This window comes from Poecilia formosa, unplaced genomic scaffold, assembly GCF_000485575.1.
Source record: "Poecilia formosa unplaced genomic scaffold, Poecilia_formosa-5.1.2 Scaffold160, whole genome shotgun sequence".
Taxonomy (NCBI): domain Eukaryota; kingdom Metazoa; phylum Chordata; class Actinopteri; order Cyprinodontiformes; family Poeciliidae; genus Poecilia; species Poecilia formosa.
In genome coordinates, this window is record NW_006800099.1 from 1,298,323 (window position 1) to 1,313,252 (window position 14,930).

At 40.4% G+C, this 14,930-nt stretch overlaps 4 protein-coding genes across 6 annotated transcripts in view; 2 read left to right on the plus strand and 2 right to left on the minus strand.

Moving 5' to 3' along the window:
* The window catches only part of LOC103146582 (microtubule-associated protein 1S-like), a 12,422-nt gene extending 10,195 nt beyond the window's left edge, over nucleotides 1-2,227 (minus strand). The window contains 2 exon segments of the mRNA XM_016677679.1: nucleotides 843-1,007; nucleotides 2,007-2,227. Of these exon segments, the coding sequence (XP_016533165.1) occupies nucleotides 843-1,007; nucleotides 2,007-2,160 (319 nt within the window). The 5' untranslated portion in view covers nucleotides 2,161-2,227.
* Nucleotides 2,228-2,599: 372 nt separating this feature from the next.
* LOC103146567 (cocaine- and amphetamine-regulated transcript protein-like) lies at nucleotides 2,600-4,169 on the minus strand. The gene is made up of 3 exons (XM_007564555.2): nucleotides 3,952-4,169; nucleotides 3,768-3,848; nucleotides 2,600-3,453 (listed from the first exon to the last, which is right to left on the minus strand). Exons 1-3 carry the CDS (start codon nucleotides 4,162-4,164, stop codon nucleotides 3,346-3,348), a joined length of 402 nt encoding a protein of 133 aa, XP_007564617.2. The 5' UTR covers nucleotides 4,165-4,169; the 3' UTR covers nucleotides 2,600-3,345.
* Nucleotides 4,170-5,030: 861 nt separating this feature from the next.
* yju2 (YJU2 splicing factor homolog) lies at nucleotides 5,031-8,234 on the plus strand. Its single transcript, XM_007564556.2, has 8 exons — nucleotides 5,031-5,229; nucleotides 5,467-5,567; nucleotides 6,250-6,394; nucleotides 6,505-6,639; nucleotides 6,727-6,908; nucleotides 7,006-7,150; nucleotides 7,468-7,639; nucleotides 7,725-8,234. Exons 1-8 carry the CDS (start codon nucleotides 5,206-5,208, stop codon nucleotides 7,844-7,846), a joined length of 1,026 nt encoding a protein of 341 aa, XP_007564618.1. The 5' UTR covers nucleotides 5,031-5,205; the 3' UTR covers nucleotides 7,847-8,234.
* Nucleotides 8,235-8,875: 641 nt separating this feature from the next.
* Nucleotides 8,876-14,534, plus strand: shda (Src homology 2 domain containing transforming protein D, a). Of its 3 annotated transcripts, none has more exons than XR_001663679.1 (8): nucleotides 8,876-9,088; nucleotides 10,130-10,379; nucleotides 10,566-10,667; nucleotides 10,875-11,037; nucleotides 11,177-11,434; nucleotides 11,512-11,686; nucleotides 11,950-12,271; nucleotides 13,627-13,648. XR_001663679.1 is itself a non-coding variant. In XM_007564557.2 (8 exons), exons 2-8 carry the CDS (start codon nucleotides 10,134-10,136, stop codon nucleotides 13,811-13,813), a joined length of 1,251 nt encoding a protein of 416 aa, XP_007564619.1. In that variant the 5' UTR covers nucleotides 8,876-9,088; nucleotides 10,130-10,133; the 3' UTR covers nucleotides 13,814-14,534. The 3 variants fall into 3 exon arrangements, 2 of the variants coding, with proteins under 2 accessions (XP_007564619.1, XP_007564622.1); XM_007564557.2 differs by having other exon boundaries at nucleotides 11,950-12,069; nucleotides 13,627-14,534; XM_007564560.2 differs by lacking the exon at nucleotides 10,566-10,667 and having other exon boundaries at nucleotides 8,877-9,088; nucleotides 11,950-12,069; nucleotides 13,627-14,534.
* Nucleotides 14,535-14,930: the final 396 nt, after the last annotated feature.

Below are 14,930 nucleotides of genomic sequence, written 5' to 3' on the forward strand. Positions count from 1 at the left end.
ATTTGCAAAAAGAAAACATCCTCACAAACAAAATTCTGTGTACGTCTTAAACCTTAAAATTTGGCACAGAGCAGATGATCTAAATAAGGAAGATGCCATTTTTGGACTTTTCTTGTTTCCATTGGACATCCTTTCCACATGTCCTCTAAATCTGCTGAAAATACTTTTTTTTGGGTCAGCTACTTCTCTTTTTTAAAAGTTAGTCTCCCTACTTTCTTTGCAGAATACACTGCAGACCAGGCATGTAGTGTGTGTTTCTTTACTAGTTTCTCTATGGAAAATAACATCACACGTGTGAATCTCTGGTTTATTTTGCATTTTTTCCATAAATTTATTAATAAAAGGAGACAGTTTAAATCATGTGACAACATGCCTAAGCATACATTTTAACTTGGTCTTTGCAGTTCTCTTGCACGTAAGCACGACTCCGGCTCATCTCCGGAGTGTAAACAAAGCTAAAGAAGCCTTTATTCCAGAGGAACAAAGCTGCTGGATTCAACTACATATTTACAGTAAACGCATGAGAGCCTTATTGATCCTCTCATCCAACGTTTGGCAAGAAAGCGAATGAACGCATTTTCAACAATGCAATCCTTGCACTTTCCGGACTCAACTCTGGAAAAACAAAAGTCTATTCACGACTGCGTCCACTGCGAGCAATCAGCTGTTCACGACTGCTCTTAAACCCAAACGCAGACAACAATGCGACTTTGCACAACCAGTTGCAGGTTCCTATTGTTTTCCATCCTGAAGTTACACCCACATCTAACAATCGGTAAAGCTGCTTCTCACTTTCCTTCCTTCCTTCCTTCCTGAAGTGGCTGAGCTGGTGCCCGACCAACACTTTGAGTGCATTTGGAGAATCTGGGCATGAAGGACCTGATTTGGTTTTCAAGAGAAAAGCTTCTTACCTGCACCTTTAAACGATGCCGTGTGATGGGAGAGGAACTCCTGCAGAAAGAGTTCCAGGTTGCAGGATTTTAGGTCCACGTCCCATGACTGAATACCTGAAGGCATACAAACAAATAACTTGACACACACTAAAAAGTTTGTTTTAAAAAGTCTCTAATTTCCAGTAAAATACCAGCAGCTGTGGTTGCCACAATTTTATCCGTATTTATATTGTAAATTAGCGACTTTTTTTTTTTTTACAGTGCAGCTGATACATCCTTTTAAGGACTAAAATTGTTGTGGAAAAGATTCATTTTAAAATTTATTTTAATAAAATATGCAAAACAAATTAAATATCAACTTACAAGTCTACTCTAATGAAGAGTAAATTGGCAGATTCCAAAGCTCTCACCAATTAAATGTTATACATTTATGAATAAATTTAAAGTGTGATGCATTTTGTGAAAATAATTGCCAAGTAAAAAAAAAAAACAACCCACCTAAATCTTAATTGCATTAAAGATATAATTTACTGTTGAGGTTCTTTAAAATCATTTCAACTCATGAAAAGTTGATTGCTTAGAGAAAGCTGCTTTCATCAAGCGCTGATGAAATGTTAATTGGCCCAGTTAAAGTCCAAAGTGGCTCTCAGTTATAATTTATTTACAGCTCTAGCACGTTAAACGGGATGCAGCGCTATAATCTGCTGTAATCGCAGATGATGCTGAACGTAAATACACAAACGGTCAATGAAACGTCGATCACAAGAGGCTGGATGTCCCTGCCACATTTCCCCTAAAGCTTGTCCTTACATAACGACAAAAAGAGACGAACCCATCGCTCCTGACTGCTTTTAATTAAATCGCACCCGGAGGGGGCGAGGAGGATGCTGATGGTGGCGGATCGCCAGATGACGCATCCTCGGTCCTCAAGGGTGGATAAAATTACAGAAATCCTGCAAAGAGGTCCCGCTATCATCCCTAGTGAAGATTCACGGAACTAGATTTTGTGTATTTCTTGTATTTATAAAAAATAAAATAAAAAAACGTAGAAGAAAGGGGAGGGAGGGAAAAAAAAACGCATTGAGCTTCGGTGACATAAATATCTGCACCCACCTCGCTCGATCTCCTTCCGGATGTGCTCCGTCTGTCTGTGGCGGGCCGTCCGTCCGATGACAGCCAGCAGGGAGTATTTGTGGGGGCAGAAGTCCAGGGTTGCGGTCTTCGGCTCCTCCTGGACCTCCCTCTCCAACACCCGGCCGGACGCCATGTTGGGTGTGATGTCATTGAGGAAAGCAGACAGCAGAGCGCCTGTTATGACACGGAGCTGACGGCTGCTGTGCTGGAATGCTGCTGTGGATGCTTAATAAATCTTTTTTTTTTTTTTTTTTCACGTTTGGACCTCCGAAATTTTAGCACTGCTTTATTTATATTCTATAGCAAGTGCTTGGGAGACGTCCAACATATTGACTGATAGATTTTATTGTATTGATAAGACAAGAGACCAGTGCTTGTGGCCCTGTTAATAACACTGCAAGTCCATGACATTATACCATTTATTGTGTCGTATGTGCAAAATAAACCAGTCTCCTTGATTTTTGAAAGTTAGTTTATTGTTCTTGACTCTTACAAATATATTTATATATTGATTGTAAGCTTTATGTTCCACAATGATGGACTAAATTAGGAGAAAATAGCGTCAGAAAGTTTTTTTTCACACATTCAAACATATATAACTTTTTCTACATGAAAATCAGAATGGGCATATGAAAAGAAACAGCGCTATCGTAACTTGCATTCATCACTTCACCAGTACACGTCACAATTGTGGCCCTTTCATACCCTAACTTTACAGATTTACTGTTTCTGCACAATTTGTCCTAATTTACTCATAGTCTATTTATGTGAACACTTAATTTTAATTATAGTGAATATACGCACCAACTGGTGTGATCAAGGGTCATAATCTCCAGAATCAGCCCAAGGAGTAAGTGGACTTAACGGATTAGGCCTTCAGAGGGGCCCCAAAGAGCACTTTGCCATTTAAAAATAACATAGATATCAAAATGTCACATTTGTTTAATAGTGCATTAAACATTATTTGTTGAATTGGTATTAAACCATAAGAGTTATTGGAGACCCAGACAATTTATTCTCTGCTGTTCAAATTCCAGTAAAGTCTTCTGGCTCAAAATAAAAGGAAAGAGGATAAAAGTTAAAGATATGAATTATCTGTAGATTTTTAACAATTTGTGACTGCCGTAGATATTTTCACAATGCGCTGAATACTAGCTACAAAGAAAAGCAAACCTTTGAGTAATAGTCGCAGTACATCGGTACAACACGGCTGAAAGAGAAGGTGGAAGGAACAAAAATGACTACGTATGAAAAACAAAATGGCAAAAGGGAAAATTGACCCGAAGTCATCAGTCGCCTGTGCGTTCCTGTCTCTCCTTTACAAGCATTTGAGGACGTAGAAGTTACAGGCAGTCCCCCGTGGACAGCTGCACAGGGTGCCGATGCGTGCCCCTTTACGCACAGCGCACGGCTCCCCTGCATCACACTGCACAGACAAAATAAGCGAGTTAATTGCAGATGTGGACAGGGGGCTTTGTATAGACTGTGAGTGACACGCTGAGTTTTGTGTTTGAAACTAAAAGCATGGAGTCAAATTAGAGATGGGTTGTAGTTTTCCAAAAACTGAAGAAGACAAAAAGTGACTAACAGTACAGTCACAACTCATTTTACATTCACTTTATGCCAAACTATGTAAACTCTGGCTTGTGCGACACTTCAAAAAGAAAGCTGGGAAATGAAACAAAGTGAAATAAAATGAAAACTGTTGTTTAGGTTGTTGTTTGTGATCCGTTTGCTTACCGAGGGTAACCAGCCAAGCTTCTTCTCCAGGGGCATTTCTTTGTTTCTCAGCTTTTCTAGAACTTCTTGCAAAGCATCAATCTGAAAGGGAAAACATATTAAAAAAAAAAAAAAAAAAAAAAAAAAAACTAAGGAAGCTCTAGCTTGATATTTAAAATGTCGATGAATGCTAGAAATCTCTTACCAGGTCTTTCTCCTGCTGGGTTTTCAGGGTGAAGTCGACGGAGCGTGTCTCCAGCGAGGACTCCTCGGCTCGGGACGTCCGCAGGTAGGCGCAGCAGGTAGCCATGAGGAGGAAGAGGAAGGTCCGGACGCTGACCATGGTGCTCAAATACAAGCCAGAGGAGTGTTTCTCAGAGGAGAGTGTGGAGAGATATATTTGCGAAGAATGTCCCATCAACACGGCCCCCTTTTTATATATGCTTCACGGGGAATGGTGACATCAGCCAGCCTCTGAAATATTAATCTAAACTTTGGCTCGTGTGACACTGATCTGCAACTTCTTATCTTTGGAAAGTATTTAACCAGCTGAAATGGATTTGTCCTTGAAATTCACAAATTCAAATTGTGTGACTTTTTCTCGTCTTTGTGGATTTCTCAGCAAATATGCTTTTAATTTCAGCTGGATATTGTCAGATTAAACAAAAGTCAATTAAAAGAAATACTCTCTCCAAAGTTCCCAATATTACATTAAGATGTTAGTGGCTTTAAACCAACTATCTGACTCACTCATGAGTCACGTTGATGTGCCAAAGACTTGAGACTCTTGTGAATGTGTCAACTCATCCATCATAGCATCACAAAGAACAATTGTTTGACTAATTATGAAAGTGTCAACTCTAAATTAAGTTGTTAAACAGTTTGGATCTGTCAGGAACGAATTGTTCATGAGCACAGACCATTCTTCATCTATAATTCAACACTGTTCCTGCCTGTCCATCTTCTCATGTTTTCACTTTTCAATGCAGCCTAAGTCAGACCTCAAATTAACCTGCTCTGACACCAATCTGTAATCAAGATTTCATTTCCTCCTTCACGGATGACCTTCACCCCAACACCCCACGCTCCTTCAAAGGAAATGGACGTGGGCAAATGTGAGGTAGACAGACTTATGTTTGCTCATTCAAGCCATGTCAAAGACCTTTTACTCTCATTACACCTGACAGGCCACCAAACGGAACAAAACTTCCTTCACTGGCTCATGAAAAAGATTAATCAGAGCGCAAATCCTTTAATGTTCTTGTCTGTCTATCTATCTTGGAAGAGAAAGTTGTTGTAGGTGGCCACTCACACCACTGGGGGGCAGCAGCATATCCTGAAAGTCGGAAGCAAGCGATACAACCGGAAGTTTATATTCCAGCAGTTTAGCTTTGTGAGCTAATCCTTTTCGGTATTCTTTGGTTTTTCTCTTTGAGTTGTATTACAACCAAAAGCAACAATGTCCGAAAGAAAAGTCCTGAATGTAAGTAATCAAAAGAGAACATTTTCATTTAACGCCAAGGACATATCTACAACTTGGAATAATCACAGAGGGTTAACGTTAGCAGTGATGCTAAATGCTGTGTTTGAAACTTTGACGCTTTTTAAGATGTCTGTTTTGTTATCATTAATATTTATACGTTGAGGTTTTAAATCACATAACTGTTAGTTATTGCGTGCACTCAACGTAAACTTTGCTCCAATATTCTACTTTTCTCAGAAATACTACCCTCCGGACTTCGATCCTGCCAAAATCCCAAAACTTAAACTCCCGAAAGATCGTCAGTATGTCGTCAGATTGATGGCTCCGTTCAATATGAGGTATGTCTGTTTATTCTAATAGCTAAATTGGGGGGTGGGGAAAATAAGCTTATTTGCTCTGGTTGCCCCTGCTAAAACATCCCAGCATCTTTTCAGATATGCTAAGGATGACTGTGCAGATGATATTTCTCTATTATTCCTATGTTGTATTAAAAGAGGAGAATTGTTGATTTAAAGGGGAGTGGCGCTTGGATTATTCTTCATTTGTTAACAAGAGAAACTCAAAGGAAACACAAGTCATCATCTTCATTTTGTAACAAAACGTCACAACGAGACTCGTTGCTTTGAAGAAACGTTCAGGGTTCCCAGGAAAAACTAGAAAGTGCCTGGTTTTTAAGCGAGTTTGGTGTCAAGAATTGCAGCAAGGAAGCAACTTACCTCTCCTAAGAACCATGAAGGATAAACTGATGTTCTGTAGTAAGTAGGAGAGAATCCAAAACCTTGGTACTTACTGGGGGAAATGATCAGAGCTTCATCTGATAAGCCCTCTTCACAGTGCTGCATATTAACTGGAGCTACTTTCTGTTTTGTAGATATAATTGTGTTTTATGTCAGTTGCTTTGTCTATTGAATAAGATAAGGTCCTTATTCCCAGATTCAGTAAATTATTAGCTACTATAAATAACTTGAGGTCTTCAGTGAGAAACGTTTTCTAAAAGCTTATATCTCTTCTGATACGCAGGTGTAAGACATGTGGTGAGTACATCTACAAGGGAAAGAAATTCAACGCTCGTAAAGAGACCGTTCAGAATGAACTATACATGGGACTGCCGATCTTCCGATTCTACATCAAATGCACTCGGTGTCTTGCTGAGATCACATTTAAGGTGAGGTGTAGATGTCAGATCATTGCCACTAACTACTGCTAGCTTTTTTTTTTGTTTCATTTAAAGTCTTGCAATATGAATCAAACAATTAACTTAATATGATATTACAGACTGACCCAGAGAATACGGACTACGCCATGGAGCATGGCGCAACACGTAACTTCCAGGCTGAGAAACTCATTGAGGAAGAGGAGAAGAGGATCCAGCAGGAGAGGGAAGACGAGGAATTAAACAACCCCATGAAGGTCTTTTGTTTTGTCCACCATGTTTGTTGCTTTTACTAGAGTTAACACAAAGAATGAAGAAGTGATTGTGGCTTGATCCGTCCCCAGGTGTTAGAAAACCGCACAAAGGATTCCAAGATGGAGATGGAAGTTCTGGAGAACCTCCAGGAACTGAAGGAGCTGAACCAGAGGCAGGCTCTGGTGGACTTCGAGGGAATGATCGATCGATATAGAGAGCTGGAAAAGAGAGAGAGGGAGCGAGAAAAAGAGGAGGACGAGCGCGAAACGACGTGAGTGAGGAAGGACCGAACCGAGTAAAACACGGCATCAAACTTGCACACGAAACCAGCCTGTAAAGTTAAAATGTTTTTTGTCTCGTCTCTTCAGAGAGATGTTGGAGCGTGTGCTTGTGAAAAGACTGAGAGACTCTGATTCCGATTCAGACAGAGAGGAGCAGAGCAGCAGCCAGTCAAAGACGTCCTGTGCAGACAAACCAACAGATATTCTCACCACTGACGAAACTGATGTGCAGGTTTGTGGAAACCCTGTTGCAGAAAATTGTTTGAAAGAAATCTCATTAATTGGTTCTTCTTCTTTTTAGTTAATGCTTAATATTTCAGTATCACAATTTGAATTTAATCATTTCCTTGTGGGTGATTGTTTTGCACACATATACAATGATCATGGTTCTTTAGTATCTGATTTTTATTCTTCCATAAAGTCAGTCACATATAGCCTATTATCACTAACTTTGACAGTGTTCTGCTTTTTTCAAATATTAATAGCTCTTAAACAAAAATCAGATCGCAAGAAAAAATTAAGAGTTGGTGGCATGCTGTGTTTTCACAGGGAGCTTCATCTGGTGGAGTAAAGAGGGCCAAGGTGGAGAGCTGGGAGAAGAGTGTTGGAACCCTGCGAGGTCGAGGGGCGTTAAGCTCCCTGGTGGTGCGAAAGAAACCAACGGCGACGGATAAAAGACCCGTTACAGAGGAAGCAACTGTTTCTCCTGTATCAAAAACAGGTAATGCACCCACATTACAAACAGCTGATGACAGATTGCCTGCTTTAGTCAAACGTGTGTATTGAAATTTTTGTTTGTTTTGCAGATTCAAAGACGTCAACGGGTGACTCGACGGATGCTCCTAAATCCAGCGTTTCCCAAAACGCCTCGTCATCTCTCAGCCTGCTGGGGGCGTATTCAGACAGCGACAGCAATGACAGCGAGTGACAGCAGATATAGAGGAAGACGTGTGAAAGTTCAGCTCAGAAACTAAATCATATGCAAGTTGTATTGTCATCCACCCTCGTAAAATTCATAAAAAAAATATATTATTTTATGATTTGCTTTTGAGTTAAAATAAATGTATGGTGATTGTGTAATATTTTTGAACAAAGTGTTCCATTAAAATATTTTATTCAAACTTTAAAAGACTGATTTGACTGCAGTGGTCATTGAAAGTGAGATATAATGATGAATTAAACTGTTCTTGTGTCACATTTTATTGCAAAAACATGAACAATAAAAAAAAGCCCTCTCATCTATACCTGCTCTGTCATTAGGCAACACAGGAATTAAGAAATCAATATTTAGAAACTATTTCATAAAGATGCAGCCATTTTTTAAAATACACTTGTTCCAGTGTTTCTAGAAGCTTGAACTCCTGGTCTCATTCTGTATTTAAAATGAAATCCAGTGTAATTATATGTATTTAATAAATAAAATATTTTTCAGCAAGGCATAAAAGGTTAAAATATTACTTGAGATGAACATTTCGTTTACACTTGTCCATCTTGGAGGAGAAGGAACATAAAAACATCCAGAAAAGCCACCTGGAGTTTTTGTTCAATAATGAGTGTAATTATTTCTAATTACACTCAAATAAACACAAAATGACGTTCAGCAGACAACAGAAGATAACAGAGGATTGAGGCCACTGAAAAAAAATGTCAGCAGAAAAAAGTCGGAAATCTTCGGCTCTAATTTAAAGGGACCGAACATAAAACTTCAACGATTAAAATCGGGTTTTTTTTTTTTGTTTTGTCTTGTTGTTTTTTTCCTCAAATATGGCACCACAATGGACGATTGAAAGATTTCTGGTATAATCTACTCCACATCTTACAGACCTATTTAAATCTAAAGAGATACATTTCTTAAACATAGCTCCTCTATACGTGAGAAAATGGTTGCTCAGAAATAAATCTGTTTCTTTAAATTTACGGCACTAAAAATATCCCAACATCCCCCCTCCGTGCCCTCGACGGCAGACAGCCGTGCCAGTCAATGTTGTCCCGGGGACAGTCCAGGCTGCTCCACGCTCTGGAAAGCTCCAGCTAACACCAGCCGACTATAAACCACTCGGCTATAAACCGGTTTTTCTTCCAGAATGTCTTATTTTTTAGGAGAGACACATTGATGAAAATTGCCTGATGAAAACCGGAGCGGGAGGAACCGTCGGTCCAAAGAAAGAGAGTGAGTTTTTTTATTATTATTATTTTTAGCTTAAGCTAACTTAGCTTCTCCGTGTTTACTGAGGGATGCTCTTGAGCTGCGCCGCTCATTTATTTAACAATTAATATTTCAGAGGTAAAAAAAAAACAACCATTTTTTTCTGCTTTTTATCTTGACAATCATAGTCGGGGAGGAAATTGTTGGCTCGAAACCTAAACGCTTTCTAGCTCTGTAGCTGAGTTAGCTGGCTAATGTTATTCAAGTTATTGAAGGTAGCTATTTGATTAAGCTTGACGGGAAAGCAATGAAGACTAAAAGGTTAGATTTTATTATTGACCTATTGAGGGTTTTTTTTATTAAAAGTGTAGTTACTACTGTAGTAACTACTAACATGGTTCTGCGTCTTGCTATAATTATCAATATGTTGCACCAGGTTGCGCCACACACAGTTATGTGATTTATATTTGATCCACCTGCAGATGCTAAAATAAATACTCTTTTAAAAACAACCTGCATATTTACTATCATGTATTCAGATCTTGGTTATAGCAGCTGCAGCAGCAGTTCAGGCTTTATTGCTCCAGATTTTTCTCTTTTTCTGCTCCACTCCTAAAGATTTTGAAGGAAGACCGTCGACTTCAGCTCCAGATATGAACGCCTCATCTCCAAAACATCCAGAAAGCGTCACTGTCAGATCCCCAAATGCTTCTCTGTTTGGGGTAGCAGCTGAGCACCTTGTACAGTGCTAAAGATTAATTTGTTCATTTGTTTTGCTGTCCTTGGTGAAGAAAATCATCCCAACAGCATAATGCTGCCAGTGCCGTGTTTCAGATTGAGATTTTGTTTTAACCTGACCCTGCTTTACTGAGTTTCAGTGAGGCATGCAATGTAAATTACTGAATTATCACATTGTCGACTTTCTCATAAAACCACGGTGGTCTGTTATTCAGCCCTTGGCTGTTTAAACCAGCTTCAGGAGAAAGAGAGAACTTTACCAGCAACTATGAGCCACTGTCCAAACATTTCAGAGTTATGACTGTATCATTGCACTGTTTTCCTCAGATCCATGGCAAAGTGGCTAAAGGACTACCTAAACCTTGGCAGCAGGCGTGATCCTCCTCAGCCACCGAGGCCAGATTACACTGAGAGTGAGATATTGAGGGCCTACAGAGCTCAGAAGGAGCTGGACTTTGAGGACCCCTACCAACACTCGGAGAAGGAGCATCAGAATGGGGGCTTTGGCTCTTGCACCACAACAGTGAGCCTCCCCTCCTTCCCTGCGTTTGGCTCTGTGGTGTCTGACGGTGTGGAGGTACGAAACCGAAGGCTTGACGCTCGGCTCAGTCTAATCCTTTCTGAACACATCACATCTTAAATTGTTGCTTTCGATCATGCATCCTGAGGTTTTATTTATTTCCGTTCACAGTTTTTTTTTTTCTCTCTGTCAGCTCTCTGTTTGGTTATTTAGTTTCTTTGAATTATTTTCATTCACATTCAGGTGAAAGTTGTGTCTCCAAAACACAGACTAATTAAAGTGGACTCTCAGGAGTTTGGCCGCTGTAAAATTCCTCTCAGTCCAGTCACTGTTCGCGAAGAACCTGTAAGCATTATATTTTTAATGTTTGATATATATTTATATATATTTTGTAAATTTTCTCCCTTCACCTCTTTCTCACAGACCTTTATTTCGATTTGCACTCATTTCCACGTCTCTTCTGTAACGGCTCTCGTCACCTTTCTTAACTCAAGTCTTCCCTTTATGTTTTTACGTGCTATTTTTTATGTTTTGGACCGGCTTCCCGCAAAGGTGGTTCCTTCCGCCCCGGCAGCATCAGATGGTGAAACGGATTACTCTGATCCCTTTGATGCGCGTCCAAACCCGAGAGGCCGACCGAACTGGGAGCTCAAATCTGCACCGACAGACTGCTGCAGCTACATGGAGCCATTCGAAGCCCAGCGGATCATTGCAGGTTTAGTAATGAGACTCACATGGGCTGAAATTATGCAAAAAAGGCAAACGATAGCATGCTGTGCTGTTGCCACATTAGACCTTTTCGAAGGATTTTGATCCTTCGTAAGTTTGGCTGTATCTGTCTGTTTACTGTTTAGATCTGCAACACACCGCAATGACGAACAGGAGCCCGAGCGGAGACGGTGGCCAGTTATACGATAACCCGTATGAGGAAAAGAGCCGCCATCAGCATCGAGCTGCTCCACCAGCGCAGCAGCAGCAGCAGAAAAGCGACGCTGGAGCTGCCCTGATGGACAGCAGGGAGAGCCGGCTGCCTCAGGACGACGAGAGGCCGGCCGATGAGTACGACCAGCCGTGGGAGTGGAAGAAAGACAACATCTCTAAAGCTCTAGCAGGTAAACCCGGGCGATCCAAGGACGGGAAATCTATTCAGTAAGGAGGATAACACGGCTTGCTTTCTGCGCGGCTGCAGTTCAGTTCGAAGGAGCAGAAAGGGAGCGCTCCCGAGCTCAGCCGGAGCACACGAGGTTTGCCAAGACGGGCTCCACGTCGTCCGCGTGCGACGCCACGACTCTGCGGCTTGTTGGCGACACGCCTCCTCTGCTGGGTGAGAGGGTGGATCCGTCTCTGCCCCTGGAGAAGCAAGTGTAAGAGGAAATCTGCATTTGTGCTAATGACGGTGACGGCGTTTGATGTGAATTTGTGTTTTCACATAGCAGACCTAAATGACTGTATACCACAAAGAAAGGAAAATAATTTGACTTTAATGTCAGACTTTTATCAGTTATGTAAAAACAATCACTTATATCCAACTTATGCAGTGTCTTACAGGTCTGCCCATAGATATGTCTTTACTAAAGAAAAAATGAAGTTACAGGTGGTGTGTATTTTTCCTTGTGGTTTCCTGCAGGTGGTATCACGGCGCTCTGAGCCGCTCAGAGGCAGAGTCTCTGTTGACTCTGTGTAAAGAGAGTTCATACCTGGTTCGGAAAAGCCAGACCTGCCAGAACGACTACTCTTTATCACTCAGGTAGACATTCGGCCCTAATTTCTAGCCCAGTTCGCAGTTTATGTCTTGCTTTTGTCCAGTTTCAGTCGTTCTCTACTCATACTTTTAATCCAAGCACAGAAGCGCACATTATCATAATGTTTTATAACCACTGTGACCTTGTTTTGTTGTTGGAAGCTGCCGACGGGGGAATTCCTTCATCGTACGATTAAGGTTGCTGCTTGTAAGATCATGTTTGATTTAAACCTTCAGGCAGTTTTTACTCTTCTGTAATTTTTTTGCTTCACCTGCTCTTCTACTAATGAAGCATTATGTAAAAAGTTTCAAAAGTTTGCAAATAACACGCCCATCTAGTATATTTTTTTTAAACAAATGTCCGTAGCACGCCACATAATAAAACCGTAACCAAAATGGCTGTTTTCTATTTAAACTGCACATATTGCCAAGCAGAAATGTAAAGCAGAGTCATAAATAAAACTGCATGTGCAAACTTGGATAGAGAACACACACAAAAAAGAAAATACTTGATGGGGAGCCAACACAAACTCAACACTCGACTCACACTAAATTACAAAATGCTTGGGTGGTGATTTATTTTTTTTATCAAACTAATGTATTATCTAAAGTTTTCATCAACATTTCCTCACCAATGATGGAGCTGTGCCAGTCTCAGAGAAATGCTTTGAGGAGGCAACTTTCGAGTTTTTGATTGTCGAGAAGATTTCTGGTGCCTTTCATATCTAGCCTCATCAGAGGCAGCCTTGGGTTCCCTGTTAGCAACATAAACAAAAGCTGCTAACAAGTTGTCACACCTGTGGCTAACATGTCATCCCTTTACACAAAGCAGCTCTGGCTCTGGAAGACTGCTGTTTTTGTACAAAGAAGAAATCCGTTTCATTTTTACAGGCGTGTTGTTTTTTTTTTCTTTTGTAATCAGAGTTGTGAGCCTTGCAATGGGCTCTTTTCTTTGTTTTGTTTTGTTTTGCATAATTTTAGTGTGAGTTGAGAGGTTTCTAACAAAAGAGAGCCTGTTGCCTGTTTTATGTTTCCTTTCCCATCCACATTTCTCTATGAAGGTCTTCATACAGACTCTCTGTCAGTCAACATGAGGACAGCTGATGTGAAATAATTCACCCTCAGCCTTGGAGCTGCTCCTAATCTTTTCTAAGTACCTTGAGAAGGTATAGTTATTTGGCAGGGTTATATTTACATGAAAGGTCATAGATAAATGCGTAGGTTGCATTACTTGTAGTCAACATTTATTTTTATTTATGTCATTTAAATCATTTCCAAATATGTTCACTTTTTAGACTGGACAATAAAACTTCAAATTGGACATTTAGGGCGTTGTACTCTAATGACCTTCAGGTCTTAAAAATCAAAGTGTGAAGAGGAAAGCTGTCTACATTGTGCACCGCATAGTAGTTCGTGAGTGTGTTTGCAGACCCAAGGGTTAACCTTAAATGTCAGGTTCTCATTAGCTGTAAGCAGAAAACCATCACAATTAACAGAAACAAAGGCTTGAAAACAAAAGTCTGTGTGGAATGAATCACCTGTGCTGTTTTGTCTTCCTGTCAGGAGTTGTAAAGGCTTCATGCACATGAAGTTCACCCAGTCCGCAGACGGCCGCTACGTTCTCGGCGAAAACAGTCCTCCTTTCTGCACCATCCCCGAGGTCATCCACTACTACACCACACACAAACTGCCCATCAGGGGAGCCGAGCACATGTCCCTGCTGTACCCCGTCATTGTGCAGACCCTCTGACACTGACGCACACGCTCCCGTTCCGCCTGGTGCTACTGAAAGCAACGTCTACTCAACATTTACAGATTACGTCTTCACATTTTTTCCACTGCGACCCTCCAAACGCTGCCCTGTAGAAGTTGCTTGGTGCCATGTTTTCAGTGTGTTGGCATGAAATCTTTGTTTTAATATCAAGAAGGGCGTTTTAAAGTGTTTTAAGACGGCAGAATTGATTTAACGTTCTTCGATCTGTGTATTGCCTTCATGCAGTCAAAGGATATACTTTAGTTTGTGCCAATAAACCATACATTTTTTTGTTTTTCTCCCGTTACTCTCATGTGGTTTTCTCTGGATAGCCAGGTTATTAAAACTACAGTCAACAAACAATGCTATTATTGCCCTTGAAGTATCTGTTACTAAATGACCCACCCTCTACACCAGTATCAGTCAGCCTGGCCTTCCTTTGCTTCCTTGGACTCTGGTTTTTCAGAGGCTTGTGAATGTCCTGCAATGTTGCAGCCATGCACCCTGCAGTGTTCTTGTTTCATCATGTTGCTGTGTCACGTTAACTTGACAACAAACTCCTGCAATATTAGTTTAGAGAGTATTTACTACAGTGTTATACAGAAAGATTATGGCTTTGTGGTCCTGATTATAAAAGAAACTTTGATAGGTTATTTACTGTGCTATTTTATACGACTCTAAATGTAAGCTCAAAATAAAGGTGTTCTGTTTTCCACTTTGTGCTGGGGTTTTTTTTCGAATAGCAAATATGCGTTATTTAACTTTCAAAAACCTGACGCTTGTTGTAATGACTGCAAATTAAATGTTAATTGAGGGAAATTATAAGTCAAGGTTTGTTCAAGGTAATGTTCAGTGTTAGCTTTCCACCACAAGCCATCACTACTGATCACCTGTCCACTGAAGTGGACGGCATGCACCAGTGGCAATATTTTGACAGGTATTGATATCAGTACTCTGATTATAGATCTACAATATGCAACATTTCCAGCAAATATTTTGACTGTAAATAAACTGACATATTTTGGTTCTTAACTTGATGTCCATTAAGAAGTAAAGTTTTTATACTTTACTGGCCACTGGTAGCAATAGTGGACATGAGGATGATGAAAAATCT

Bases quoted from the DNA above. Each gene is read 5' to 3' on its own strand.
- LOC103146567 (XM_007564555.2), bottom strand. From the start codon at position 4,164: ATGGGACATTCTTCGCAAATATATCTCTCCACACTCTCCTCTGAGAAA. The intron at 3,849-3,951 runs GTAAGAGATTTC...TTTCCCTTTCAG, and splicing joins CCCAGCAGGAGAAAGACCTG to ATTGATGCTTTGCAAGAAGT. The intron at 3,454-3,767 runs GTAAGCAAACGG...TTGTCTGTGCAG, and splicing joins AGCTTGGCTGGTTACCCTCG to TGTGATGCAGGGGAGCCGTG.
- yju2 (XM_007564556.2), top strand. From the start codon at position 5,206: ATGTCCGAAAGAAAAGTCCTGAAT. The intron at 6,395-6,504 runs GTGAGGTGTAGA...ATGATATTACAG, and splicing joins TTGCTGAGATCACATTTAAG to ACTGACCCAGAGAATACGGA. The intron at 7,640-7,724 runs GTAATGCACCCA...TTTGTTTTGCAG, and splicing joins TTCTCCTGTATCAAAAACAG to ATTCAAAGACGTCAACGGGT.
- shda (XM_007564557.2), top strand. From the start codon at position 10,134: ATGGCAAAGTGGCTAAAGGACTACCTAAACCTTGGCAGCAGGCGTGAT. The intron at 11,038-11,176 runs GTTTAGTAATGA...TTTACTGTTTAG, and splicing joins AGCCCAGCGGATCATTGCAG to ATCTGCAACACACCGCAATG. The intron at 12,070-13,626 runs GTAGACATTCGG...TCTTCCTGTCAG, and splicing joins GACTACTCTTTATCACTCAG to GAGTTGTAAAGGCTTCATGC.